This window comes from Grampus griseus (assembly GCF_964374135.1).
Source record: "Grampus griseus genome assembly, chromosome: 3".
Lineage (NCBI taxonomy): Eukaryota > Metazoa > Chordata > Mammalia > Artiodactyla > Delphinidae > Grampus > Grampus griseus.
In genome coordinates, this window is record NC_139019.1 from 52,723,908 (window position 1) to 52,750,579 (window position 26,672).

General features: G+C 40.3%; 1 protein-coding gene across 1 annotated transcript in view; it reads left to right on the forward strand.

Annotated features, from left to right (window-relative positions):
• The window catches only part of MAST4 (microtubule associated serine/threonine kinase family member 4), a gene marked incomplete at its 5' end in the record, with an annotated part of 565,267 nt that overhangs the window by 189,511 nt on the left and 349,084 nt on the right, over positions 1–26,672 (forward strand). The window contains one exon of the mRNA XM_082651132.1: positions 8,449–8,573. Within this exon, the coding sequence (XP_082507258.1) occupies positions 8,449–8,573 (125 nt within the window). The remainder of the gene's footprint in view (positions 1–8,448; positions 8,574–26,672) is intronic.

A 26,672-nucleotide genomic window follows, 5' to 3' on the forward strand; every position in this document is an offset into this window, starting at 1 on the left:
CTCACCAAAACCCTTGAGGGCAACACGTGGACCACCTCAGCTACCCTTTCTTCCTGGTGGCGACCTTAGAGGGATAAACAAGCTTTCCCAGAGTTCTTATGTATAACTGAGCACCAGAAACCCTTTCTCAAGACTGCTTTGTTATGTAGTTCCTGAGTCTTCTGTTGTCTTTGATGTCCTGTTTGTAGTCAAGAGAGGTAACCCAGGGCTTCCCTGGTGGCCCAGTGGTTGAGAATCTGCCTGCCAATGCAGGGGACATGGGTTCGAGCCCTGGTCTGGGAGGATCCCACATGCCGTGGAGCAACTGGGCCCGTGAGCCACAACTAATGAGCCTGCACGTCTGGAGCCTGTGCTCCACAACAAGAGGGGCCGCGCTAGTGAAAGGCCCATGCACCGTGATGAAGAGTGGCCCCTGCTTGCCACAACTAGAGAAAGCCCTCGCACAGAAACTGAAGACCCAACACAGCCATAAATAATAAAATAAATAAAGAAATAAAAATGTTAAGTGGAAAAACAGTAAAAAAAAAAAAAAAAAAAGTGAGGTAGCCCAAAATGTGAGACCATGGACTGACTGCTCAATCTATATTGCATTTCAGGTGATATGGAACTTTTTTACTAGAAGCTTTTAAATCTAGGCAGGAACCATTACTCTTCAATGACAAAGTAGGTCTCCAGAGGCTATATTTAATTTCTGCTGAAACTATTTCTGACCTGATATTTTCGTACTTCAGAGGGATACTTTAAGCTTCCGGGGGCTTTGAAAGCATGTATCTCACATTTGAAGACCTCTTTATGGAGGTCTTGCTTCTTGTTATTTTGAAATTCAGGATGAAAACAAAGGAAAACCCATTCCAGGAAAAAGACCATATGTACCCTAGGTAGACCTAGTCACAGTCTGAGTCTTAGTAATCTACTTATTGTCATATGTAAATGGCTGGAGATATTTCTACTTATTCTGTTAAGTAGAGGCCCTGTGACCAGAGGAGAAACAATAACCAGTATAAAAAGCCCATTCCAATAACCCATAGCTCTGTGGTTGAAGCTTGACAAATTCTTGTTTCACTCTGGCCAACAGATTTCAGCTTTCATATGGACCTCTATTTATTGCCTTTAAATTTCTAGTTATGTCAGTAGACAGTATCTAATAAATGTTTTAATAGGCATATTGGAATTTTAGCAATGTGTTTCCGAAGAACACAGAGCTGATCAAAGTTCCAGTTGTAACAAAAAGCTCGATGTGGTATTAAAATAGAGCAGCCAGATTGCTAGGCAAGCTCACCTCTCCTACAACAAAGAGGGAATGGTATTGTCCATTAATTTCCACCCTGTGCAGCTGAATAATGCAGTTGACAGATGCTAATTTTCTCAAATTGTAGGCAGCAAATGATGCATGAATATAGCAGCAACACACTTTTTAGAGGCTCTCGGTAGTCATCAGAAAGTGAATTTGTGTAAAGTTTGATGTAATCACTACCAACTATGGCACAATGCTAATGCCTTCTAATGACTGCCTTAAATCCATCTGTTGTCCTCTTTTCCCTGTTAACACTAATGGGGGTCCAGGCAGGAATAAAACATCCCATGTGTTGTGCTAACAGACCCTCTAATTTGTAACATTCATGATTCCTACAGACGAGACTTGTGCAAGAATAACGACATCTAAAATCTAACCCAGGACAGGACGATAAACATTTCGTTACATATGTATATAAACGCTTCCTAATTTTATTATTTGTTCCAAATAACAGAATTTTATTTCTTGCTCACCTTGTCATCTCTCATGTGTTGCATATTTCTTTGTGTTTCTTATTTGTTTAAGTTCATATGTATTGAATGCCCATTGTATGATGTATTTTCTTTTTTAATCTTAGAACCTCTCCGTAAGTTTACCCCTACTCTACAGCTGAGGAACACGAGGCTTGAAGTTCATGAATAAGTGATGGAATCAGTTTGGGGGGTCAGAATAGGCACTCAGCAATATGACTCTGTGTCACCCCTAACTAGCACAATTACTTTTACCATTATTGGCAAGGAGCTTTATGTCTTGTATGAAGGTTTGAAGACATATAAGTATATGGGCTAAGTTCAAAAGTTAGTTCAGACTTAGTTCAAAAACTGATCTGTTAATGAACATGAGTTAGGGTCTATTGAAGTAACAAAAAAATGGAAGGCTGACCAAGTCTCACCTTGACCAAACCCTCGCCAGGCTCCTCAGAGCCCTCTCTCTCAATTAGGCCCCCCAACCTTGGCCTGCAAAGACTGGAAGAACACTAACAGTCTCTAACAGCTCAAGGCCACATCCTTAGGATGACCCTAATCCCCTTAAAGTGCCTGCCTCAGAAAACTCCAGGCTACCAAAAAATTTTACTGTTTGTTCATGCCAACAGATAGGGCCTCTGTCTCCCAGTCTCTGTGGAAAGGTAGAATCCAAACGTCGGTCCTTGCCAGCTAGCAGACAGAGCTGGCCTGATCGCAGTTACACTGACTAACCCTTCCTGTTTTTCACTTCCCTGGCTCGACCCAGCCCTCGCTTGCTGCCTGCCCTACTCCCTCATTCTCCTGTTAAAACACCCAGTTACTTCTGTACCAATCGAAGATGAACAGAGTCCATGCTGGACTCTTTCTCCCTATTGCAGTGGTTATTACTGATTAAAATCCGTCCTTACCGCTTTAAGTAGTGTCTGACTTTGTTTATCTTCGACCAGGCACACCTATGGTCTTGTTACCGAGATTAGACTTACACATGAGATAGCAACAAATAAAATGTATGTGGCCTTGAGAGAGTAGCATTGACATATATACACTACCGAATGTAAAATAGATAGCTAGTGGGAAACAGCCGCATAGCCCAGGGAGATCAGCTCGGTGCTTTGTGACCACCTAGAGGGGTGGGATAGGGAGGGTGGGAGAGAGACGCAAGAGGGAGGGGATATGGGGATATATGCTGATTCACTTTGTTATACAACAGAAACTAACACAACATTGTAAAGCAATTATACTCCAGTAAAGATGTTTAAAAAAAACCAAAAATGTATGTGGCCGAGTTAGACTGAGTGATTTCAGAGAAGACAGCATACTTTTCCCATTGGCCATGGTCTCGGCTTGCTTGAAAGTGCTCTGTGAGATCTAACAAAACTGAAAGGTTCAAAGTGTGGTTTGGCGCTTATGGAGAGAAGAGAAGGGACGTGGCTCTGGTTCCTTGAGTCCCCTCCCCCAGTGCTTGTTCTGGATCTGTCCAGTGTCTGGCTTCCTACTTGAAGCATGCCCTGGCTTATCGAGCAACGATGCTAGCATACACAGGGATCGCCTGCACTGAGGATTTATTCAGGGCTGTCCCTGCTTTTGTTCTGCCCTCCCACTGGCTTCAGAAAGGGGGCATCTACCAGTCACAGCTGTTGTGACTTTTATCTTGGGACCAGGATGAGGATTCTCGTGGTTCCCTTTTGCTCCCATTCTCCGTGGAACCTCTTCCCTGGTTCCGTGCTTCTCCAGCCCAGACCCCTCCCTGATGTGGCCTGAGGAGCTACCTTTTTTTTTTTTTTTTTTTTTTGGCGGTACGTGGGCCTCTCACTGTTGTGGCCTCTCCCGTTGCGAAGCACAGGCTCCAGACACGCAGGCTCAGCAGCCATGGCTCACGGGCCCAGCTGCTCCGCGGCATGTGGGATCTTCCCGGACCGGGGCACGAACCCGTGTCCCCTGCATCGGCAGGCGGACTCTCAACCACTGCGCCACCAGGGAAGCCCGGAGCGACCATTTTGAGGAGTGGAGGGAACGTGCTCCTGGCTAGTTTGCCATGTTAGATTATGCAGCACATTTTTTTGATAGGAATCATTAAAAGCAATATTATATAATATCACATACAGAAATTAATGCAGAATAATTTAGTCCCAACCTCAAATACCTGCCAGCCAGCTTTATCAAAGCTTAATATTTGCCACATACTTCAGATATATTAAAAAAATTAATACTGAATTTATTAAAACTACAAGTGAAGGGACTTCCCTGGTGGCACAGTAGTTAAGAATCCACCTGCCAATGCAGGGGACACGGGTTCAATCCCTGGTTCGGGAAGATCCCACATGCTGTGGAGCAACTAAGCCTGTGTGCCACAACTACTGAGCCTGCGCTCTAGAGCCCGCGAGCCACAACTACTGAAGCCGTGTGCCACAACTACTGAAGCCCGCACGCCTAGAGCCCGTGCTCTGCAACAAGGGAAGCCACCGCAATGAGAAGCCCGCCCACCGCAATGAAGAGTAGCCCCCACTCGCCGCAACTAGAGAAAGCAACAAAGACCCAACGCAGCCAAAAATAAATAAATAAAAATTAAAAAAAACTACAAGTGAAAACGTAATACTATAAACTTTTATGTTCAACTAATAGATCCCATTATTTCCTGTAGATAACTTTTTAAACAATAAAATATTACAGCAATACTCCTCCCTGGACCTATTCCCCATTTTCCCTGCTAGAGATAACGACAATTCTGAATTTGCTATTTCCTTCCCACAGAGAAATACTAGTCTTTATTTAATTCCTAGTCATTATTTTTTTCTTTCTTTCTTTTGTGATCTGGTCTAAGAACCCATTACCATGTCTTATATCGTTGCTGTGGTGGTGGTGGTGGTCGGGATGCATCGATGGAACTGTAAAGTTCTCAGGATAACGTGAAGAGTCATAGTGTATTGACTGCTTTCCATGTCCCAGGTTGAGTGCCTTAAGTGCATTATATCATTTAATCCTATCTGCTACCATTTCCTATCTTTTCAGACAATTTTCTGAAAATAATTTTTATTTGAAAAATTATTTTTCAAATAGTATGCAAAATACATATTATTTACTTTAAAATATAGAATTATCCTGTCTTATAACTTGTTTTTTCACCTAAGCATATGTGATGAATATTTTCCTGTGGTGGGATCTGGGTTTCAGAGTAAGAATCCTGGTTTTACCCACTTATTAGCTGTGTGCCCTTGTCTAATTATGTAACCTCTCTGGACTTTAACGTGGAGGTAATATTACTTAGCACCCAAAAGCGTGGTTAAGATGTTGCAGTGCCTGGCATATAGTAAGTCCTCGATGTATTTTAGCTATTATAGTATACTACAAATGAAATTTAAGAAAATCATCTGTTCAGTTTTATTGTTCCTGTTTAGACTTGATCAGATATTAATCAAATAGTGTACTTTAACTGCATGTCAGTCAACAAACATTTTTTGAGCACTTACTAAGTTACAGGCACTATGCCATGTCCTAGGGATACAGAAATAAATACCTATTTTTTCAGCTCTGGGGGATTATAGGGTTATAGTCTAATAATTATTTTCTACTAAAAGAATAAAAAAAGTGACTTACAGAATTCTTTTTTTTTTCAGAATTCTTTAATGAATTAAAATGTTAGCCCTTCAAATTTTTCCATGATTATATTAAATTCTAGTGTTTTTGTTTCTACACCAAGTTTTCTTTAAAACAAAGCATCTGGGGCAGAGCATTGGTCAGGCCAGAGTAGATTCATTCCATCATGTAAATCTTGACATCATGTAGCTTCTATACCTCCTATCAGGCCTTTTCTGAAACATGAACCAAAAAATATATAAAATATAAAATATAGGGAAAGACACAGGAGGGACCGGGGTGGAGGTGGGGAAAACCCTATTGATTCTGATGACTGGAGTTTGGTATATTTTTAACAAGTAATGTTTTTCAAATAGTGGGAGTTATTTCTATGTTAAAGAAATCATTTATTCATGTACTACTGATGTTGGCATTCCTAAATGCAGTCTGTGGTTTTCCTGTCCTTCTTTATTAATGTCCTGCTTTGGGGTCTAAAGGGGGCCGATTTACCAAAACACCTGTTAGTCCAGCTTTTAATTAATGTTTCAAAATAAGGCAAAGAAAAGAATTTTTAAAATTCTAGACTTTAAATGTAATACATCCTGCACATAAAAATATATATGAGTGGTTCAAGATGGTGACTGGAACCACAGAGGGTCATTATATTTGAATTTTCAGTGATAGCATTTATGCTTCAATTAATTGGTATTTGCTGTATTTATTTGCTAGGAAAATATCACAATCTATTATGTGGGGTTGTGGTGGGCAGGTGACAAAAGTAAGTGTGATCCCATTTTTGCAAGAAAATACAGGTTACAGAAAGAAAGTCTGGCAGAAAAATTACTGAAATGTTGATAGTGGTTTTCCCTGGTATGATTATAGGTGATCTTTAAATATATATATATTTACATTTACTACTTGAGAGTGAAGAGAAACCAAAACCAAGCAAAAAAAAAGATACTTGTCATTTTTACTGCTGTTATGGCTAAATAGCTAACATGTACTGAGTGCTTCACTTAAAAAACCCGCTAATCTCCTCAACAACTTGACATAGTCAATCGTATGGTCTCCATTTTAGAGATGGAAAAACCAAGGCCAAGAGAGGTTGACTCACTTCGTTCCCCATAGCACTGAGCTACAGGTCAAGATCTCAAAAGTAGATCTAGTTTTCTCTAGAGTCTGTGCTTTTGCTATATAATAAGAGAGTAAAAGAACAATTTTGGCAAAATAAAATACAAATTCTTGAAAGCACTTAGAGTGTTAGACCTCTTTTTTTTAAAAAAAGTATTTATTTATTTGGTTGTGCCAGGTCTTAGTTGCAGCTTGTGGGCTCCTTAGTTGCGGCACTCAGGCTCCTTAGTTGTGGCATGCGAACTCTTAGTTGCACGTAAGATCTAGTTCCCTGACCAGGGATGGAACCTGGGCCCCCTGCACTGGGAGCATGGAGTCTTAAACACTGTGCCACCAGGGAAGTCCCAGCATTAGACCTCTTAACGTGGACAGTTGATGGGAGCTGACCCTAGCTCCTGTACTGCCAGTTAGCCTGTGGACTAATAGCAAACTAGTGTCAATGAAAAAATTAATCAGTTGATCTAAGAAAGAAATGGAAAACTTTATTCAAGCCAAATTAAAGACTATAACCCAGGAACAGCCTCTCAGAAAGCTCTGAGAACTGTTCTACCCATTAGAGGTCAAAGCACAGTTATGTAGATTTCTAGAGACAGAGGTCTGTACATTAAATGATATAGATAGTTTGCATAATCCAGATCAGCAAGGACAAGGTGAGTAGTGGGTCATGGGTCATTGCAGCCCCTTACAAGATTCAGAAGGAATGTTATCTTTTAAGGAGTTGTCTTGTTGGTGCTAGGAGAATGTTGCTGTTTACGGTTGAGCAGGTATTCCTGCTGATGGAGAGGTTTGGTTGATGCGTAATGCAGATATACAGTGCACAGTAGAGGGGGCAGAGGAGACCAAAGGGCAGAGAAAATTTTTTATGTTTATGTTTTTCTTGTCTTGCCATAAAATATGAATTTTCACACTAGTTAATGTATTTCAGCAGTTATTAACCAGTGGGTGCTTGTTAAGTGCATGCCTGAGGAAAGAGAGGGGGGTTCTTTTACAAGGAACAGATCTGCTGGGGAGAATCCAGGGCACGAATGTTACTTCTGCTGCAGGGCCACCAGCCACACGTGCTGCAGTCCCTCATGATTCCGGGAGGTACAAAGCCGGAGTCCCCACACGTGCAGCCCGTAGATGAGATTCTACGGGTGGCCTGCCGTCTTTTCATTGTCTTCACGTGTTTTTGGGGAGAGAAGTACCCATTTGTTCTTTCATCATTCAACAAATATTTAATGAGCACCTACTATGACCAGTCATTGTGCTACAGATAAAAATCAAACATGGTCTCTGCTTTTACTGAGCTTCATTACTATGTGAGTATTCATGTCCCTCCTAACTTTAAGGCTTATGTGTGGATAACTAGTCTAATCCATGTACTAAAGAAGTAATACAATGTGAGTTGGTTCAGCTGTTTGACTTTTAAAGATATACACATATATATGAGAGTTCAAGGTTGATGGAAATTGCTCAGTGAACCTACACTAACATTAATGTCCTGATTTATGCAAATGGGTACCATCACATGTCCTGTGGACATGGTTGGATATACACCAGTTCTTCAGAGAGAGAAGCTGGGAGAAAGGGGCACCAGCCCCATTTCAACTTGAAAGACTTACAGCTCTTCCTTTTGTTGGTCATGATCTTTGTAGACACTTTTCTAGTTGATTGCTAGATCACTTTCCGTATTAGATATTTTAAAATGCACATGTTTATATCTACGATGGTAAGAATGCTTTGTATACTTATATATATCCTCAGCACAGTAACAAGAAGCTACAGATGCTGGAGGTGAAGAGGTTTACCTGGGTTTATGTGGAAAATAGGGGTCAGAACTTGCAACTAGATCTCCCAACTTAATTAAAACAATTTGCTTCCGGTTGCTATATATCAGTGTAATTGCAACGTATGGCAGAAGTGGTATGGAAGAAGGATGCCATTTCTAGGGAAGCACTGCCATTCTGCCTGCTACTCATACTGTCTTCTGTTTAACTCCAACAGGGAGGTACCTCCTTCCAAACCCGGTGGCGGGGCAGGCCTGGGCAACCTCTGCAGAGACGTCCAACCTCGTGCGCATGCGCAGCCAGGTCCTGGGCCAGTCGGCGCCCTTGCTCACGGCCAGCCTGGTGAGTGTCCTCGGACTCTGTCTGCGGTGGGTTGGGTTTGCTCCATCTCACCACCAACCTAGGGACTGTTCTGAGTTTATTGTTCTAGATAGGAAGTTAAAGCTACCATTAACGTTAAGCACAGATTTGGCAATGTGAAATTCCTTGCTTTCAGCTTGGTAATTTTTTCCAAGTCCCCCCAGCCTAAGTTGGAATATTTCTGTAAACTTAATGCTGTCTCAACTTTTCCCTCAAAGGAAATGAAAATGTTTCTAAGCTTTTTTTTTTAACTTCTTATTTCAAAATAATTTCAAACTTATAGGAATTTGCAAGAATAAGACAAATACATACAACTCCAGTTGATCCTTTGCCTGGGTTCAAGAATTAACCTCCTGCCCTATTTGCTGTACTGTTTGCTTTCTGTGTGTGTGTGTGTGTGTATATATATATATATGTATATGTATACACACACACGTATACACACATGTAATTTTTTTGAACTCTTTGAGAGTAGGTTATCTATATCATGGCCTTTTGTTATCACAGTTATCAACTTCATTAAATTTATGCATGAAAAAAGTCTTTTATCTACTCTGCCATCTGTATTTTATTTTTATCATTTGGCCCAATAAGGTCCCTTATAGTATTTTTCCTCCTCCAGTAGAGGATCCAGTCTAGGGTCATGGATGCCATTTAATTATCCTCTACTCTGGAACCACTCCACAGCGTTTCTTTGCCTTTTATGACATCGTCATTTTTGAAGACTATGCAACACTGCCACCTCATTTTTTAATGGAATATTTCTCATATTACAGTGTCTGGTATGTCTAATGTTTTCTCATGGTGGGCTGCGGGTTTTGCATTCCAGGCCAGAATGTGACATTGGTGATGTCGTGTCCCTTCAAGTCATGCCATGGGCAGGTGCATGATGTATGTCCATCTGCCCCTCATTATGATGCGAATTTTTTTCACCCAGTCAAGGGGTTGGCCGGTTTCTCCACTGTAGTTAGAACTTTTCTCTTAAATCGATAAGCCTTTGGGGGTGGGGGAGATACTTTGAGGCCATGCAAACATGTTTCTCCTCATCAAAAATCTCCTTTAGATTTCATATTCATTGGTGATTATTGCCTGGGTCCTTCTTTTCTAGAATCATTGAAAATGGTCATTATTCCATCTCTAGCACTCTCTCCACATCTACAGGTTGGCACATGGCATAAATATTTGTGCATTTATTAGCAGCATGGACTCTTACATTCCTTTTTGTAAAAGAAGTAACGTAGACTTTTATTTTTAACCATGATGCTTACTAGAATTTTGTTTTCCAGTGGGCCCATTACTTTTCCGCTTTAACCTTTGGCAGAGCCTAGAAGTCTATACAGGTTATTTTTTTGTTTTTTTTAAATAAATTTATTTATTTAATTTATTTTTGGTGCGTTGGGTCTTCGTTGCTGCATGCAGACTTTCTCTAGTTGCGGCGAGCCGGGGCTACTCTTTGTTGCAGTGCGCGGGCTTCTCATTGCAGTGGCTTCTCTCGTTGCAGAGCACAGGCTCTAGGCACGCAGCCTTCAGTAGTTGTGGAACGCGGGCTCAGTAGTTGTGGCTCATGGGCTCTAGAGCGCGGGCTCAGTAGTTGTGGTGCACGGGCTTAGTTGCTCTGCAGCATGTGGGATCTTCCCAGACCAGGGATCAAACCTGTGTCCCCTGCATTGGCAGGCGGATTCTTAACCACTGCGCCACCAGGGAAGCCCCTATAGAGGTTACTTTTGCATCGGTGGTAGGGTTGTATGGTAATGGAATAGATTTTTAAATGTCTTTTACTGATGATGATACAAATAATATATGTCAGTGCATTATGGTGCCTTATAATTTTATGCATTGGTAGTAAATTATGTGGGATATTTGGGAATCATTCAATAATATAGAGAGATTTGATTTAGGTCTAACCTCTAATCCTGCTTTTTTCATTAAGTGCTGTATAAACTTGAGCAGTTGCTTAGTTTCTCAGATTTTATCAGCTCATCTGCAAACTGCAAGATGAAAAGACCTATTCCAGTCTCTGGAATTCAACCTTGGCATTCCCTGTTTCTAGTTTCAGAATTATAAAGATTCTGATACTGAGTAATTATCCCTAAAAAAGTTTCTTTGAGGATATTTTATGCCTTCAAAATTGACTATGATCTTTAAATTAAAATTTATCTTTTCTTTCCCATGAAAATTTTGGGACTTATTTTTAAAGGTACAGTTAAAGTGATACATTTTAGCATTTTCCTCCATCCCATCCTCAAGTTCAAAGTTACTTTTTCTTCTTGGGAAATTTTATTAAAAGCTTATTTTACTGTAAGCATCTACTTTTTAAGGAAAGAGAAAAATTCCTCACAATCAGTGATTTTTTTTTTTTAAACAGAAGTGCTTTGGGGGCCACTGCAATGTTATTCTTAACACGTAAATAGTAATCCTGTATGTTTATTGCCAGGTAAATCATTCTAATTAAAACAACATTGTTACAAAGTAATGTACCTAATACTGGTAGTTATGTGCTCAGTTGTAGAAACTGATTGATTCATTGATAAAACACATGTCAGGTGACCTAAGATATTTGGGAATGTGATACAAAAATAAGGAGGACTACTAATAGAAAACATGAGAGTACCCCCTAAAATCGGTCCAGTGACATCAAAGAGTCACTTAACTTACCAGCTTATTTGCCGTGTGAGTTTTTATAGCGTTTAGGAGAAAAACTAGAGAAAATGCTAAAATACCGTAGAGAGCAAACTTAAAATAGTACCTGGCACCTAACCAGTCTCAAATGTTAGCAATATTAGTACTTCTGTTATTAACACGTTATGGGTAAGCTTGGGCACAGAAACCAGACTGTGACTAACCATTTACTACTAGACAGTGAAGGTTTAAAGTGTAACCCTCATCATATCTTTTCTTCAGAGGTTTCCTTACTTCCTAATTGCAGTCTAAAGAAAACTTATTTGCGGGCTGTCTGACCATGTCTTCTGTCCCCAACCTTCTGTCGTAATATGCGCAGCAGAAGCCGTAGGAGAGCTGCCAGACAGAGCACAGCCTTCATTTCCTCATTGTTCGGCAGCAATCTGCTGAGGTTTCTCTGCCATATCACTTATTTCAATATGTCACTCAGTACACTTTCATGACTCCCTGCTTTGGGTATCCTTTGCAGAACCATTCGAGTTAATCTGTTTCTTGGATTGGATTACATCTAAATTATCCCTGCCGATTACAACTAACAGATTTGACGGAGAATGGTGCTGAAGGGGTGTTAATGTACATCTAGTAGAACTTTTTCTTTTTCTTCCCACCCCCCCCCCCGCCTTTTTCTTGTCTTCTAAATAAGTGTGATGTTTCTGGAGGTGCATTGTATGGTAGAACATGCTTCACTCTAATCTTCTCTCCTGGTCACTATCCTCATCCTTGTTGCCCCCATCTTAGAGCTGTAAGTTGACCTTCCTCCTGACTCTTCTTAGCATTTATCAAAGGTCCGCCTTTGTTTTAGTTCTTTGTGTTTATGCCTAATATCCCCCTGCTAGACTGCAAGCTCCTTGAGGGCAGAATTCCTGTCTGATCTGACTTTCTACTCCTCGCTGTTCCTAACACCACACCTTATATGTAGGAGGCATTCAGTAAATAATGTTGACGGAATGGATAATCATTAGTGAAGAGTGACAGATTGCTTTACTTGCAAGGCGAGAGTGATGATGTGATTCTGTATGCTGTAATGGACCATCTAATAAGACCATCCATCTAAAGCCTTTTTGGTTTTGCTCTCCAGTGTGCATCTTACAATCATGATTAGCCTCAAAGTCCATGTAGTGGGCCGAATCCCGTTTAGTTCCATATCAGCCGCTCAAAAAATACAGTGACAAAATTCTGAAGAAATTATCAGTGTCGGGCTTCCCTGGTGGCCCAGTGGTTGAGAGTCTGCTTGCAGATGCGGGGGAAACGGGTTCGTGCCCCGGTCCGGGAAGATCCCACATGCGGCAGAACGGCTGGGCCCGTGAGCCATGGCCGCTGAGCCTGCGCGTCCAGAGCCTGTGCTCCGCCACGGGGGAGGCCACAACAGTGAGAGGCCCGCGTACCACAAAAAAAAAAAGAGATTATCAGTGTCCATCTTCAAGGAAATTTCCTTAACCTGCTTGTAAGCAGTCATGCAGCCACACTGGTTTAAGTATTTTGTTGATTATTTGAAGAGGGAAGTATGTGTTCAAGTGTGGAAAAATTGGTAAAATCAGAATCAAGGTGGTTTATGTCCAAAGGACAAGATTACACTTCATACCACAGTTTTACATTCAGCACAGCAACAGAACATGTCAGAAAAGTATAGACCGTCCACCTGAGTGGTAGTCATGTGTTAGGAAGATATAAATGAAGGCCTGTGGTTGGGGAGGTATGAATTTCAGAAAATGCGTGACCTATTGTGATTTGAATGCCATAGGCAAGCTTCAAAGTAATGCTAACTACCTTCTCAAGGAGGAGATTAATTCCTAGGAGGAAGTATCTTGTTTTCCTTGGCAATGGCAAATGTAGTTGTATTCTGTCTCCCAGACACACTGGGCATTTCTGATAAATGGCACATTGCCAATTCATCCTAAGTAGCCTGGTAGCTGGCAGAATACATGCTCAGCCAGTGTCCGCCTGCTGGGGCACCAGCGGGGGGTGCTGATGAAGTGTCAGATGTATACTGTGTATACGTTTATCTGAAGAGGGGAAAACTCATTTCCCCATTTGCTTCCTCCATCTTTCTGTCCCTCCCCGCACACATGGGTAGTTTATCAAAGAAGTCATAGTCGTCAAAAGCAGGGGATTTATATAGATGCTGCTTTCTGGCAAGAAAGATGGAAATTTCAGGAGGCAAAACAGGACCAGGGGTAACTTATTTTTCCACAGGAAAATAAGGTTGTAAGCCTTGATGATTAAAGTTTAGAAATGGTATATGTGGCCATCATAAGAAATATTCACTTCTTTTGTACGTTGGAGTAATAGATGGATGGCAGAAGCACAGTGAAAATTCGTTTCCAGTATTTTTCTCCAGTTTTCTGTTTGATTTGAATCATGAGCCTCATTTGTTTTGATTTTTGTCAGCATCCCTGTCACATTCTTTCTTATTGAGGGCTTCTTTGACCATCCTGTTTGAAAGTCTTTCCCGCACTGCATGCCACACACCCCATTCCACCCACTTTTCTCAATAACTTTGTCTCCCTCCAATACACCACATAATTTGCTTGTTATATATCTCCTATTATTCTGATGAAAAATTCTTGAGAGCAGAGATTTTTTTTTCTGTTTTTCCAGCTATTTCCCTGGGAGCTAGAACAGTGCTTGGCAGGTAGTAGGTGCTCAGTAAAGGCTTGTTGAATGTGTAATGAATATATTTCCTTTCCGTACCTTTTAAGTGCCCTAGAGCAGACTCTTGTTTATCTTTTTGTTTTTAATCTGTATTTCACCTTTTAGGTTTTTATCATTTAGCCTAATCAAGAAGATGTTTTTCAAGCCAAAGCATAGTTAACTTTGGAAACTGTGTTCAGGAGTTAAACTGTAATTATTCAGTTGGACAATAAGAATGAGGGGGGAAAAGCAGAGTGTTTAAAAGATCACCTCCAGTTTCTACCACTTATTAGCTGTGTGAGCCTCAGTTTGTTCATCTGTGAAGTGGGGCTAATGGTTGTAGCCACCTCATAAGTTTATTGTGAGGAATAAATGAGAAAACTCTTGTGCACTACTTTGCACAGTGCCTGTGACTCAAGAAGTGCTGACATCGGTGTTCCTGGGGTTGGTAGAAAAATTGTTTCTTGGGGGTTGTCAGCTAGGCTTAGCTGGAGTGGTATTCTCAGAAGGGAGGAAATCAGATCTTTGATTTGAGTAGAAGTTTAACCTTTTTGTCCTTAGTTTTTTGCATGATGGTGGACCACCTTGTAGTTTCTTTCTCACTTTCAGTCTAAATTCACCAACCCAATGAACTGAAAGTTATTTTTCTAGAGCAGTTAACTATTTTGAAGGGGGGAAGTGCTTTCAGATACTGTTTTTCAATTTTTAATATTAAATTAAGTGGTATAATTTTATGTTTCGTCAGTGGCCCTTTTTTGACATTGTATCCATTTCTTGTAATGGAAAAATTATGTTTCATGATGTACTATAAATACTAAAACCAAACTATTTAAACTAATATATTCAGAGAGCCTTGATGAATATTCATCTTTTCCATTTGCGAAAGTGCATGATGAAGAGTAAGGGAAAATTCACTAAATGTATGCAAAAGTGCATTTTCCCTTTTTAATTCATGCAGAATGTACCGACATAATGTCAGCATTTATTTAGGGTGCAGACTTTATTTGCAGTCATTTAATATTATATCAATACTTCATTAGCCTTATAGCTCAAAAACAAAAACCTGTGCCGAAGTCCAATTAGTTAACTCTGAGTGAGTGAGTGTTAAATATTGATGTAGGAACAATTTGAATGTCCTTGGATAAATTGCATAACAAAAGTTGTAGGATACAACTGTGAATTAGCTTTTTTCCTTAGCCATCGTAGCTCAATTTAAAGGCTGCATAATACTCCAATGTATGGATTTCTCACAATTTATTACACTATTTCCCCTTCTAGGTTATTTCCAAGTTTTTCCTATTGAAAATAATGGTAATGAGCAGGCTTTTAATAAGTCTGTGTTCACCTCTGACTGGTTTTTGACGGTAGATTCTCAGAGGGGATTACTGTGACAAAGGATATGAGCATTATATAGGTTTTCCATACTCTTGCTGAATTGTTTCTAGGAATACTGTACAAATTTGTGCTCTCATATACTGAGAAATCACATCTCACTACACTCTGGCCAGCAGTCAGTATTCCAAACCGCCGCCCTCCCGACCCAAAAACCAAGTTTGCTGGTTTGTCAGGTGAAAAATAATTACTCTTTTTTAATGTAGTTTTTATTTTTAGTGAAGTTGATATGGCTTTTAGACATGTCAAACTCTTACAGCAAAGCCCCCAGGTAAAGCAAATATGAAATTAGGGTTATCTGTGCTTTCTCCTCTAACTTCTTCCTTCCATTCCCTAAATCAGCTTACCATACCAACTATTGGTAACCTGTATTGCTCTTGGGATGCAAGAACTGCTGAGTGTGATTACAGTGTATGTAGCTGAAGGCGTTATTCCACAGATCAGGACTTTTTTCATCTGGAAAGTAGTAATCTCAATAGTGAAATAGTGCCTTCAGCTGTGGACATTATAATCAAAGTCTCAGGAGTGCTTGTATTCCAGGAATAATACGTCTAGTTATTACCCTCTGAGCTAGGTTCTACTGATAGTAAAGGGATGACTTTTCATAACTCAGGGCTGAAATAGCAGTAGGGACCCCTGAGCAGATTATTATAGGTCAGGCCTAATCCATGAAGATAAATCTCATTATAGGCTCACCTGGGCCCATCCACAGGGTAGCTGGTGTAGTGGGAGTCTGTTAATCAAAACTCAGCTTAAAAATGTTCTGTAGGGCTTCCCTGGTGGTGCAGTGGTTGAGAGTCCGCCTGCCGATGCAGGGGACGTGGGTTCGTGCCCCGGTCCGGGAGGATCTCACATGCCGCGGAGCGGCTGGGCCCGTGAGCCGTGGCCGCTAAGCCTGTGCGTCCGGAGCCTGTGCTCTGCAACGGGAGAGGCCACAACAGTGAGAGGCCCGCGTACAGCAAAAAAAAAAAAAAAAAAAAAAAGTTCTGTAAAATCCTTGCTATAATCCAACCACTGCTTCCGTGAAAAGGAACGCTAAATGTGTGTCCCTACTATGCGTGTGCCTGGGCGCCACGAGAATAGTCAGCAGAAAGCAGGGGGAGCGCACTGTGATTCCGACTATGAAGGAATGAAGAATTACCACTTATTTGGGGAGCGGGGGAGAGTTTTTTTCTAAGATGGAATTCCACCCAGAAGTAGTTGCTTGAAACTTTCAGTCCCGGTTTGCTCTTCTTTACATTTTGCAGAGGTTAAAAAAACATTCATTACCATATGTACGTGTTGTCCTTCCTGGGAAGGACGGGGTGCCTGGACAGACTGGTCAAGTGTGCACTTCTTGTTACCAAAGGCATTTGAGAGTCAGTGAGATGAATGGCATCCATAAATATCCTATGGGTTTACAGAGAGGACATGCAGGCTCACTTTTAATTGCTTACCATCATAGAGGGGAGCAAAACAGATTTATAATAGCAGTACTGTGTGTGTGTGTGCGTGTGTGTGTGTGTGTGTGTGAAAGAGGGAGAGAGAGAGAAATTAGGTTTCTCTTACTACCCACTTACCCAACTGGTACACCTATTAATATTTCGGACCTGGCCAACCTGTTTACCAAGCGTTATGAAATGATCCAGAGAGTGGAGAGTGCTGGCACTTCAGCTGTCTTATCCTCCCCGTATCTTTAGCACCAAGGGCAGTGCCTGGTATGTACTGTTTTGTACTTAGGTAATGGTGGCTTATTAAGAAATGTTGTGGAGGTCTTTTTTTTTTGGCCACGCTGAGCGGCTTGCAGGATCTCAGTTCCCCGACCAGGGATTGAACTCGGGCCACGGCAGTGAAAGCCTGGAATCCTAGGCACTAGGCCATCAGGGAACTCTCTCGAGGCGGTCTTAATTCCAACTTTTGCTAGTTTCTGAAGCTCCTGTTCTGCTTCCTGGAGCCCAGGCTAGTTGAAAGGTTGGGCTGTCAAGGATCTGATCGGGTTGTGTGTCTGGGGACATGGCGGAGATAAAGGTGGTGAAGCAGTCACAGCTGTCATCATGGAATTGTCCCTTGGTGTGCCGCTCTGGTGGACTCCTGGTGTGACACAGCTTGTCCTTTCTGGTGTCCTTTTGCCCCCGTGGTAAAATTACAGCACTTGCCTATTTGCTATCTTAATGTGTCAAAAGAATTCTGCAGTTCCGAAACCAAGAAACCCGTAGTAATTAGACAGTGGTTTGTGGGAGGGAAGGTATTGGGATGTAATATTTCCTTTCTTGGGAGAAAAGAAAAATTATTATTTAACCACCAATTATTATTTAACCAGGAAATTCCTGGTTATTATGGCTCTGGGAAAGCTAACATACTTCAGTGTCTTTCTTACCTTATTTTTCTAGAATACCTGGGTGTTTAGTTAAGAATGAGCAGTATTGGTAATTATACTTATTCCTTGTTCATTGGTACCCACAGTATCAATGAGCAGTATTGATAATTATACTTGTTCATTGGTACCCACAGTATCAATGAGCAGTATTGGTAATTATACTTATTCCTTGTTCATTGGTACCCACAGTATCAATGAGCAGTATTGATAATTATACTTGTTCATTGGTACCCACAGTATCAATGAGCAGTATTGATAATTATACTTGTTCATTGGTACCCACAGTATCAATGAGCAGTATTGGTAATTATACTTATTCCTTGTTCCTTGGTACCCACAGTATCAATGAGCAGTATTGGTAATTATACTTATTCCTTGTTCATTGGTACACACAGTATCAATCTGTGGTACTGGATTCTGAATCAGTGTATTCTTCATTATTCTCATTAAGCAGTTAATTGATTATTAATGGAGTTCCTATTATACAGCTGGTGTTAAAACCTATATAGAAAAGATGTCACACATGCTCTTGCTTTTTAAGGAACTTCCAAGATAGTTGAAATAAGGCTTCTGAGAAATTAGAGAGCAAAGTGGAAGATGATTACAGACTGGATAGTTTGCAGTGTGTTCCTAGACTTAGAGCAATGATATGGGCTGCAGGTTCTGGAAGGTTTTGGTTGGGCAAGCTTCAACGCGTAGTGGAATTATGTCCATCGTGGAATGGGGTGGGGCGTGGTAGATAAAGTGAACAATGTGACTTGGACAGTGATGTTTCTTCTTAACATGATGTTTCTAGAATAGTCGGAGGCAAAGGACCACATGAAGACCTGGAAGCTCATGGGTATAAGTGATAGAATGATTTCTGACTTAATTTGAACCCTAGAAGATCAGCAGGATTGCCACCATCTATCTTTTAGTGAGAAGAATGTCTGCATGAGGTAGATGGGGAGCCTTCAAAGACCCCATCAAGTGATGCCTTTTTACTTAGGAAGTCTCTCAGGTAGCAAGCCTCTAACCTTCAGGTATTTTAGCCATAAGGAAATAAGTCTTTATATTTGTTAGATTCATTGACTAGATGTTAATAATGGCTCAAGGGATTATGAGATCTTTTCTTTGTGATTTGACACTGCTATTTTCTCTCTTTTATTTTTATTTATTTATTTTTGCAGTACGCGGGCCTTATTTTCTCTCTTTTAAGAGTAGAACCATGTGGCAGGTCCACCGTAGCTATTTGTGATATACTAACTACTTTGTTTTATTGTTCATGGCACGTCCACCTCCATTTAAAGAAAACACTTAAAGAACGGGTGCTGAGTAGCAGAGAGCATTTTTACAAATGTATGAAAAGGCATAAAGCTCTCGCTTAAGTTTTGGTAATCCTCACCTAACAGTGGGACTGATAGTCATTCTAAGCCCTATTTCTTCTTCAGGTTGGCTTCCTTAGAGCCCTAATTTCCGTTTCTTCTTTCTTTTACTTGTTTTTCTTTGTCTCTCTACCTTCCTATCCAAGATGATCCACCACTAAGATGTGAACTGTTCTCCTGATGGTGTATATCCTAACCACCTAAGAATCCTGGATACTACATTACTGTTTGCACTGTAGCATTCTGCATTCACTAAGTAGTAACTGGGCTTCAGTATGCCATAGATGTATATATCCTCAAGAAAACAGGGGTATACATTTATCATTTTTTTGGCAAGAATGGATGCTTCTTCTAGAATTCCTGTGAAATCTCTTCATTGCATGAGACCTATTTGTTTTTCTTTCATTATAGATGCCCCCCCCCCCGCCGCTTAGCTTATATAGGTGCTTATTTAAGTATGTTTCTTTCCTTGTTTGTATAAGTGTCATTTGCTCTTTTTTTTTTTTTTTTTTTCTATTTTGGTTCCTAGACACAAGCAGTGATAAGTTTTAGCCTGATAAATAATATGAACCAGTCATATCATTTTGTCCCCCTTTTTACATGGCTCTGATCAAAATGTTGTTAAGAAGTGTCTGCGTTTTCCCCATTTGCTGGAACATCTGTCCCCTTGACAGATTCACTTGATGGAGAGTCGAGGGGTTTCTCAAAGTGCTTCTAAAGTTCGGCAAAATAACTTGGGCAGTAGTGAACTACCTACCATTCCCCAGAGGACACTAGATTCCTAGTCTCATGTCCTACCTTGTTCTGGAAAGAAAACACCTCTCTATGCACCGCCCTTCTTTCCTCCTGGCCAGTCCCTGTCTGTATTTTAGCATGTGCACTTCCTCTCCAGGAAGCCTTCCCTGATGTCTCTCCCCATCCTCAAGCTAATTCTCCTTTGAATTGTGCGTACCTGAACCAAAGCACTTATCACATAAAACTGTAAGGGTTTCTCTGCTTGCCTTCTCCCACTCCCCTCCTCATTCCCAAATGGTCTGGTTGCCTAAAGAGCACAGGGAAATGGTCTGTAGCTGGTGAAGGTGTGAGCCTAAATATTTCATTGGATGGGCTTTTAGAAATGACACTAGGTGAAATATCATGGGTTTATATTAGGTCGCGTCCATAGGACCTCTCTACATTTTAATTGACCTTTGAGAGCCTTGCTTCTGAAAATGAATCCTGAAACTGGAGAATTTTATGGATTGAACAGACCTTGGGTCAGCCCTTTCCCCTTGCCTGGAGAGACAGTGCGCTTCAGTGGCCTTTTCTAAATTGTGATCATGTTTTACAAGCACTTGGCTTAGAATTTAATTACTATAGGCAGTTTAGAGTTATGTTTAAGAGTGTGGGCTCCAGAGCCAGGCTGCCTGGATTGCCATCTGGGCTTTACCACTTAGTAGATGTGTGACCTTGGCCAAGGAATGCAACCTTTCTGTGCCTCTGAAAAATGGGAATATTAGTGGTACCTACCTTACGTGGTTGTTGCTGGAATCAAGTGAGATGGTACATGTTAAGGCCCATGGAACACATAGGAAGAGCACAATAACGTTAACTGTTGTTATCATCTTGTCCAAGAGCAGAACGCTGATGTGTTTATTAAACCAGGGAATTTGAGTTTCATTAAACGCATATCTGAAGTTTATGGTTTAAGGAATTGATGAAGCTGGCCTCGTAAAGGTAGGTTTCTCTGATTGTTTTCAGATAACTGCAGGTCTATTATGTTTTCTGCAGGGTAATTTGTAAGGCATGAAGCTTGTCTGAAATTAAAAGTTATGGGGAAAGGATAATGTGGCGTCTTCAACCTGAAGTACACTTTTAGGGATGAAGTCACTACACAATAAAAAAGCAAAACCAGAAAAAAAGAAACCCCAACTCCTTTCCTTTCATTCCTCTCATCGGATTACACAGAGGCTTCATGAGTCTTCTTTTCGTATCAAATATAATTTGCTTCCTTTCGGATTGGCATTTTGTGTACCATGTATCACAGTGCCTGTATAGTTGGACCTTTAGGATACTAACATCAATTTTACTGAAAATGTTACTAATCTTGCCATCATTTATTTGTCATTGCCAAAGTTAACTATTGTTTGTCCAGATGTAACAAAGTTAGAGGATGCCACTTGGGTCTCTGATACTTTTGCTGGCTCACACCATCAGTGAAACATTTTGAGTATGCATCCCCTAATGTGTGAATATATTTTAAAATGATTTACATGTAGTTAGAGGGGGTATTCAAAAATATTTTAATAGACCTGTGCATCTCCACTAGGAACCATTAAAGAGAACATCTACTGTAGGGCTTTGCCAGGTGTTAACCATTTAGCTACCTCCTCGTGAAGAGGTCCAGGGTGTCCTGGGGTAGGTGATGGGAGAGGTGGAATGTACTCGGAGTGCTTGAGGCAATGGCTATCTTATAACCTGTAAGGAAGTATTTTAGCCACCAGAACTGGTGCATATCAGCTGACTGTCAGCCTGAATACTAACTTATGTACTAAAACCAGCAAAAAAAGAGGAGACGTAGAAAATGGAAACTGGTATTCTAATTTTTTCCTAAACCCCATTTAGTTATATTGTGTACCCCCTGAGGTGCCCATATTCCAGTTTGTAGATCCTTGGAATAAACTATAAGGTCTCTCCTCTAAGCCTGCCAGAGTAGAGTTTTATTGATTAAAAAGAGTTTTGAATATTCAGTGAGGTTGCCTTTTCATTTTTGGAAAGATTTTTTATATTTTACTTATAAATGGAAGGAATAGCAGTTCTTTGCTACACATGTCTTTAACTGCCACTAAATTGACACAAATTTTAACAGTTATTGTGAGAACTGTTTCAAAGCTGATTATGTTAATTAGAATGTAACATACCAGTAATTGCATGTATTCAAACATTATACCATCACTTTTTGTGTTTTCTCCTCCAGATGTAAGATATTCATTTATTTGTTGTTTGAAAAGCTACAGAATTACAGCTAAGATAGCAAATAATTGTCAGCAAATAAAGTTCGTTCTTTAGAAATATGCTTTAATTGGTTAGCTACTTAAAGACAGAAACAAGTGTTAACATGTTAAGCATATAAATTAGAAACATTGCTTATGAAATCCTTAGTTTTGGGCTTTTCATTTAAATAAGCCTTCTTATTGCAATTAATATTATAGCTTTGTTTATGACTCTTAAAAATATATTCCCTTTCGTCATTTCTTGGAGTTCTTCTAATTTAGCTTTCTTATACATGTTAGATGATTTGCAATTTAGATTTTAATTTGATTTTCATTCTTTAAAATGCCATTTTTCTTGTATTTCATTTTTATTTAAAGCATGATTCTGTCTGTATTCATGGAAGTTAGGCATAAACAAACTCCTAGAAAAATCAAGCTTTTAAGTGAACTGAGAACATAAGACTTTTTTTTTTTTTTTTCCCGGTACGCTGGCCTCTCACTGTTGTGGCCTCTCCCGTTGCGGAGCACAGGCTCCGGACGCGCAGGCTCAGTGGCCATGGCTCACGGGCCCAGCCCCTCCGCAGCATGTGGGATCTTCCCGGACCGGGGCACGAAGCCGTGTCCCCTGCATCAGCAGGCAGACTCTCAACCACTGCGTCACCAGGGAAGCCCTAAAACATTTTAATGGGAATTTCAATAGGAGTAACTAAATAAGTATTTGAGAGCCCAACCAAAGAATTATGGCTCTTTGCAAACAAACTTTATGGGACATGGTGTTCCTAATTTACCCTCTGTTATAGTTCTTTAAAAATAGTGTTTCTATTTATTGATTTTAAATCCTCACCACTTCTTAGGTATGTAGAGTGTTAAACATGCCTCTGCCTGATGATTTGGGGGCCATATTGTGTGAAGACAGAGTTTTGTTCTCTGTAGTTTCTTTTAGAGTTTTGAGTATATTTTTTTCTATTGAGGGTGAGTGCCCATCTTTTAATTTGAGTGCGTTTAGGGTTTTTTTTTTTTTCCCCAATTGTGACACACAGAAATCAGCCCAGCTCTTTCAGTGCCATGACCTTAATTCTCTAGGACTTGCAATATACCTTTCTCAATTAAGTGGACTCATGGTCTGACTCCAGAGTGATGTGCTCAGAAGGGCAGAGCATTTCTTCTTAACCCCTCTTACCGCAATCACTGCATAATTCTGCTGGCAGGTGTTGTGTGCTGCCTATTTTTCTGCTAAGATTTTTGTTCTGCATTTGTGGGACTCCCAGCATCCTTAGCACACAGGCCCTTTGGCTTGCTTTATTTGCTAACTGTTTTTCGAAACACAACAGATGATGAAAGTGACCGGCATGTTTGGGCTTGGGAAACTTAGGATTGAATTCTAGGACTGACATTTCTTGGCTCAGTAATTTTGGACAGTGGTCACTTACCCTTGTTGAGCCCTGGTATCTGCATTAGTAAAACGGGAATGTTTAATGCTGACACCATTGTTGTTTAGGTAAAGAACATAATACATATCATAGGTAACTGCTAAGTATTAGTCATTCTTTGTGTGTTTCTCTCTTTCTGGACTCTCTACCCTGTAATTGGTCAATTTGTCTATTCCTGTGCCAATATCACATTTTCTTAATTACTGTAACAAGTCTTATTAATAACTGCTCAAGAAAGCTCCCTTATTTCATTGTTCTTTGAGTATTGGCTATTTTGGGCATGTTTATCTTTTGTATAAAATCACTTGTGAAGTTCTGCAAGCTTATTAAGATTTTGATTAGAAGTATGTTAAATCTAGAGCCCAGTTTTGGAAATTGACATTTTTATGATGTTGAGTTTTACTATTCTAGAGCATATAGTATATTGCTCCATTTACTTAGGACTTCCTTAATGTTTTTAAATAAGGTTTTATTGTTTTCTATTGAAAGAATTTATATATCCTTTGTTAGATTTATTCTTAGCAATTTTAAATAACATCTTTTAAAAATAAACACGTATACCTATTTGCTAATGTATGGAAATTGAATTGGCTCTTGTATATTAATTTTTAAATTCATCCACCTTGCTAATTCTTACAGACTCTTCCTCATCCTTAGATTTGGGGGAATGGGAGTTTTTTGTAGCCAGTGTAGACAGTGATGACCTGCAAATAATTATAGCTTTCTTCCTTTTCCAATCTTTATAGCTTTTCTTTCTTTTTTAAAAATCTTACTTCATTTACCATAACTTCTAGGATTATGTTGAATAAAGTGGTGATACCATATATTATGTTGTTCTTAAAAGTAAAGAGACTATTTTGAATATTTCATATTATTCTGCATCCAGCTTACTAGTATTTTTGTTAGGGTTTTGCCATCTGTGTTTATAAATGGTATTAGCTTTTAGTTTTCCTTTCCTGTATTGCATTTGTTAGGTTATGGTAGCTCAACAAAATGAATAGGAATGTATCAGTCACTCCTACAGTACTACAATAATGCTGCATGATAAAGCACAATTCCTCAGTTGCAGTCATCAGGAATATTTATTTCTTCCTGTGGGTCTGTGGGTTGGCTTGGCGTGGCTGCTTTGGGGGCCACATATCTGTGAGTTGCCTTGGCTTCCATCCAGTCTGCAGGTCTGAGTCATGTACTCTATGTGTCTTACTCTGGGGCCCAGGGTGAAGAGCAGCACTTACCTGGGGTGTGGTTGTCGCATGGTGGAGGTTGGAAGGTCCTGTAAGGGGGAGCTGAAACACTGACTGTTTCTTAAGGATCGAGCTTGGAACTGACCCAGTATCACTTCTGCCCATTGGCGAAAGCTGGGTAGTTAAATCCAGCATCAGTGAGGTGGGGAGTGCGAGGGAAGGAGTATCTGCTAAACAATAATTTTACTACCACAGGAAAAGTTCCTTCCTTTTCTAATTTCTGGAAGTGTCTGTGTAAGAATGGATGGATCTCTTTCTTGGCTTTTCTGAATATGGCCTGTAAAGTCATCTGCACCTGATCATTTCTTTGTGGGGACATTTTTGACCTAATTTTTTAATATTTACATGAATATTCAGATTATTTCTTCTTGAGTCAGTTTGGTATTTTGTGTGAATTTGTTTAACTAAACTAAGTTTGAAAATTATGTTCATTCTGTGTGGCATCTCCAGTTTTGACTCCTTTCCTGTTCTTAACGTTGTTTAGCTGTGTTTTCTCCCCCTCGTTCTTTTTTCTTTTTCTTGATTAATTTTGCCAGAGGCTTGTCTATTTTATTAATTTTGAGTGGCTTCTGGATTTCATGTCATGCTTAGAAAAGTATTTTTTCTTCTCAGCTTCGAACACTAGTATTTCATATTTTCTTATATCTTTATGCATTAGTTTTTAATATTTAAATCTCTAATCTACTTGGAACTTATTTTTATTAAGGAGTAAAAGAGAAGTCCAGCTTATTCTTTTTTCCAAGTGGCTAGCCAATTATTCCAGTACTGTTACCAAACAACTTCTCTTTCCTTCAATCTCTAATACCACTTTTAGGATATATGAAATTCCTGAGTATATTGCGGGTCTATTCCTTGACTCTGTCCTACTCCTTTGATTTGTCTTCCTGTATTTATATCATATAATCTAACTCCTATAGTTTCATGCTATTTCTAACATCTAGTGGGCTGGTAGGGGAACCTCATAACTCTTGCAGTTAAATTTATTTTCAGTTACATTTAAAAGACTGCCCCTCGCTTTAATATTTTTATTATTTCTGGAAATAACTTCCTTATTTCTTTGAAAACCAGTGAGGGGGGAAAATCATCCCATGTGAAAACATTATTTTTATTTATTTATTTGTTTTTAATTTTTGCCTGCGTTGGGTCTTCGTTGCAGCACATAGGCTTTCTCTAGTTGTGGCGAACGGGGGCTACTCTTCGTTGCGGTGCATGGGCTTCTCTTTGCGGTGGCCTCTCTTGTTGCAGAGCACAGGCTCTAGGCGCACGGGCTCTAGGCACGTGGGCTTCAGTAGCTGTGGCTCACGGGCTTAGTTGCTCCATGGCATGTGAGATCTTCCCGGACCAGGGCTCAAACCCATGTCCCCTGCAATGGCAGGTGGATTCTTAACCACTGCACCACCCAGGAAGTCCCCCTGATGTGAAAACATTAAACATCTGCTACTTTTATAAAATCATAGTTGGTTTGGGTTGTCATGGGGGGAGAACCGTTTCATCTTTTGTCGGGGTTCCGTGTTCAGCCTCCTGGCCTGTGCACTGCACGGTGTCAGGGCACCACTCACCCCGGCTTTAATGTGGATTGTTTTTGCGGAGTTGTGCAACACAACCCCGGACCTGGCTGCTCCCTGGAGCTGGACTCATGGATTATTGCCGCCACCAGCCTAAGAAACCGGAGCTTGCTGATAGCGGGTCTCCAAGTTCTGTGGGGATGCTTTCAGAGACAGGAGTCGGGAGTATGCGATTCAGCACCCCCTCTCCATGTAGACATTAGACTCCATTGCCAATCTCAGAGGCTGCTTCTTTGATTTCCTGAAGAGAGTGACCAAGCTTCCTTATAACTTGCAGCTGTGAAATCATAAATGCCACCAACTGCCACGCTAGCTCTAGAGATGTCCTCTGCTTTTTTTGGTGGCAGTGTCACTAGAGCCCACAAAAGAAGTGAAAAGTTAACTACCCCACCAGTTTGCTGGCATGAGTTCTTTTCCCATACTGCCTTTATTCTGAGTTATTCAGAAC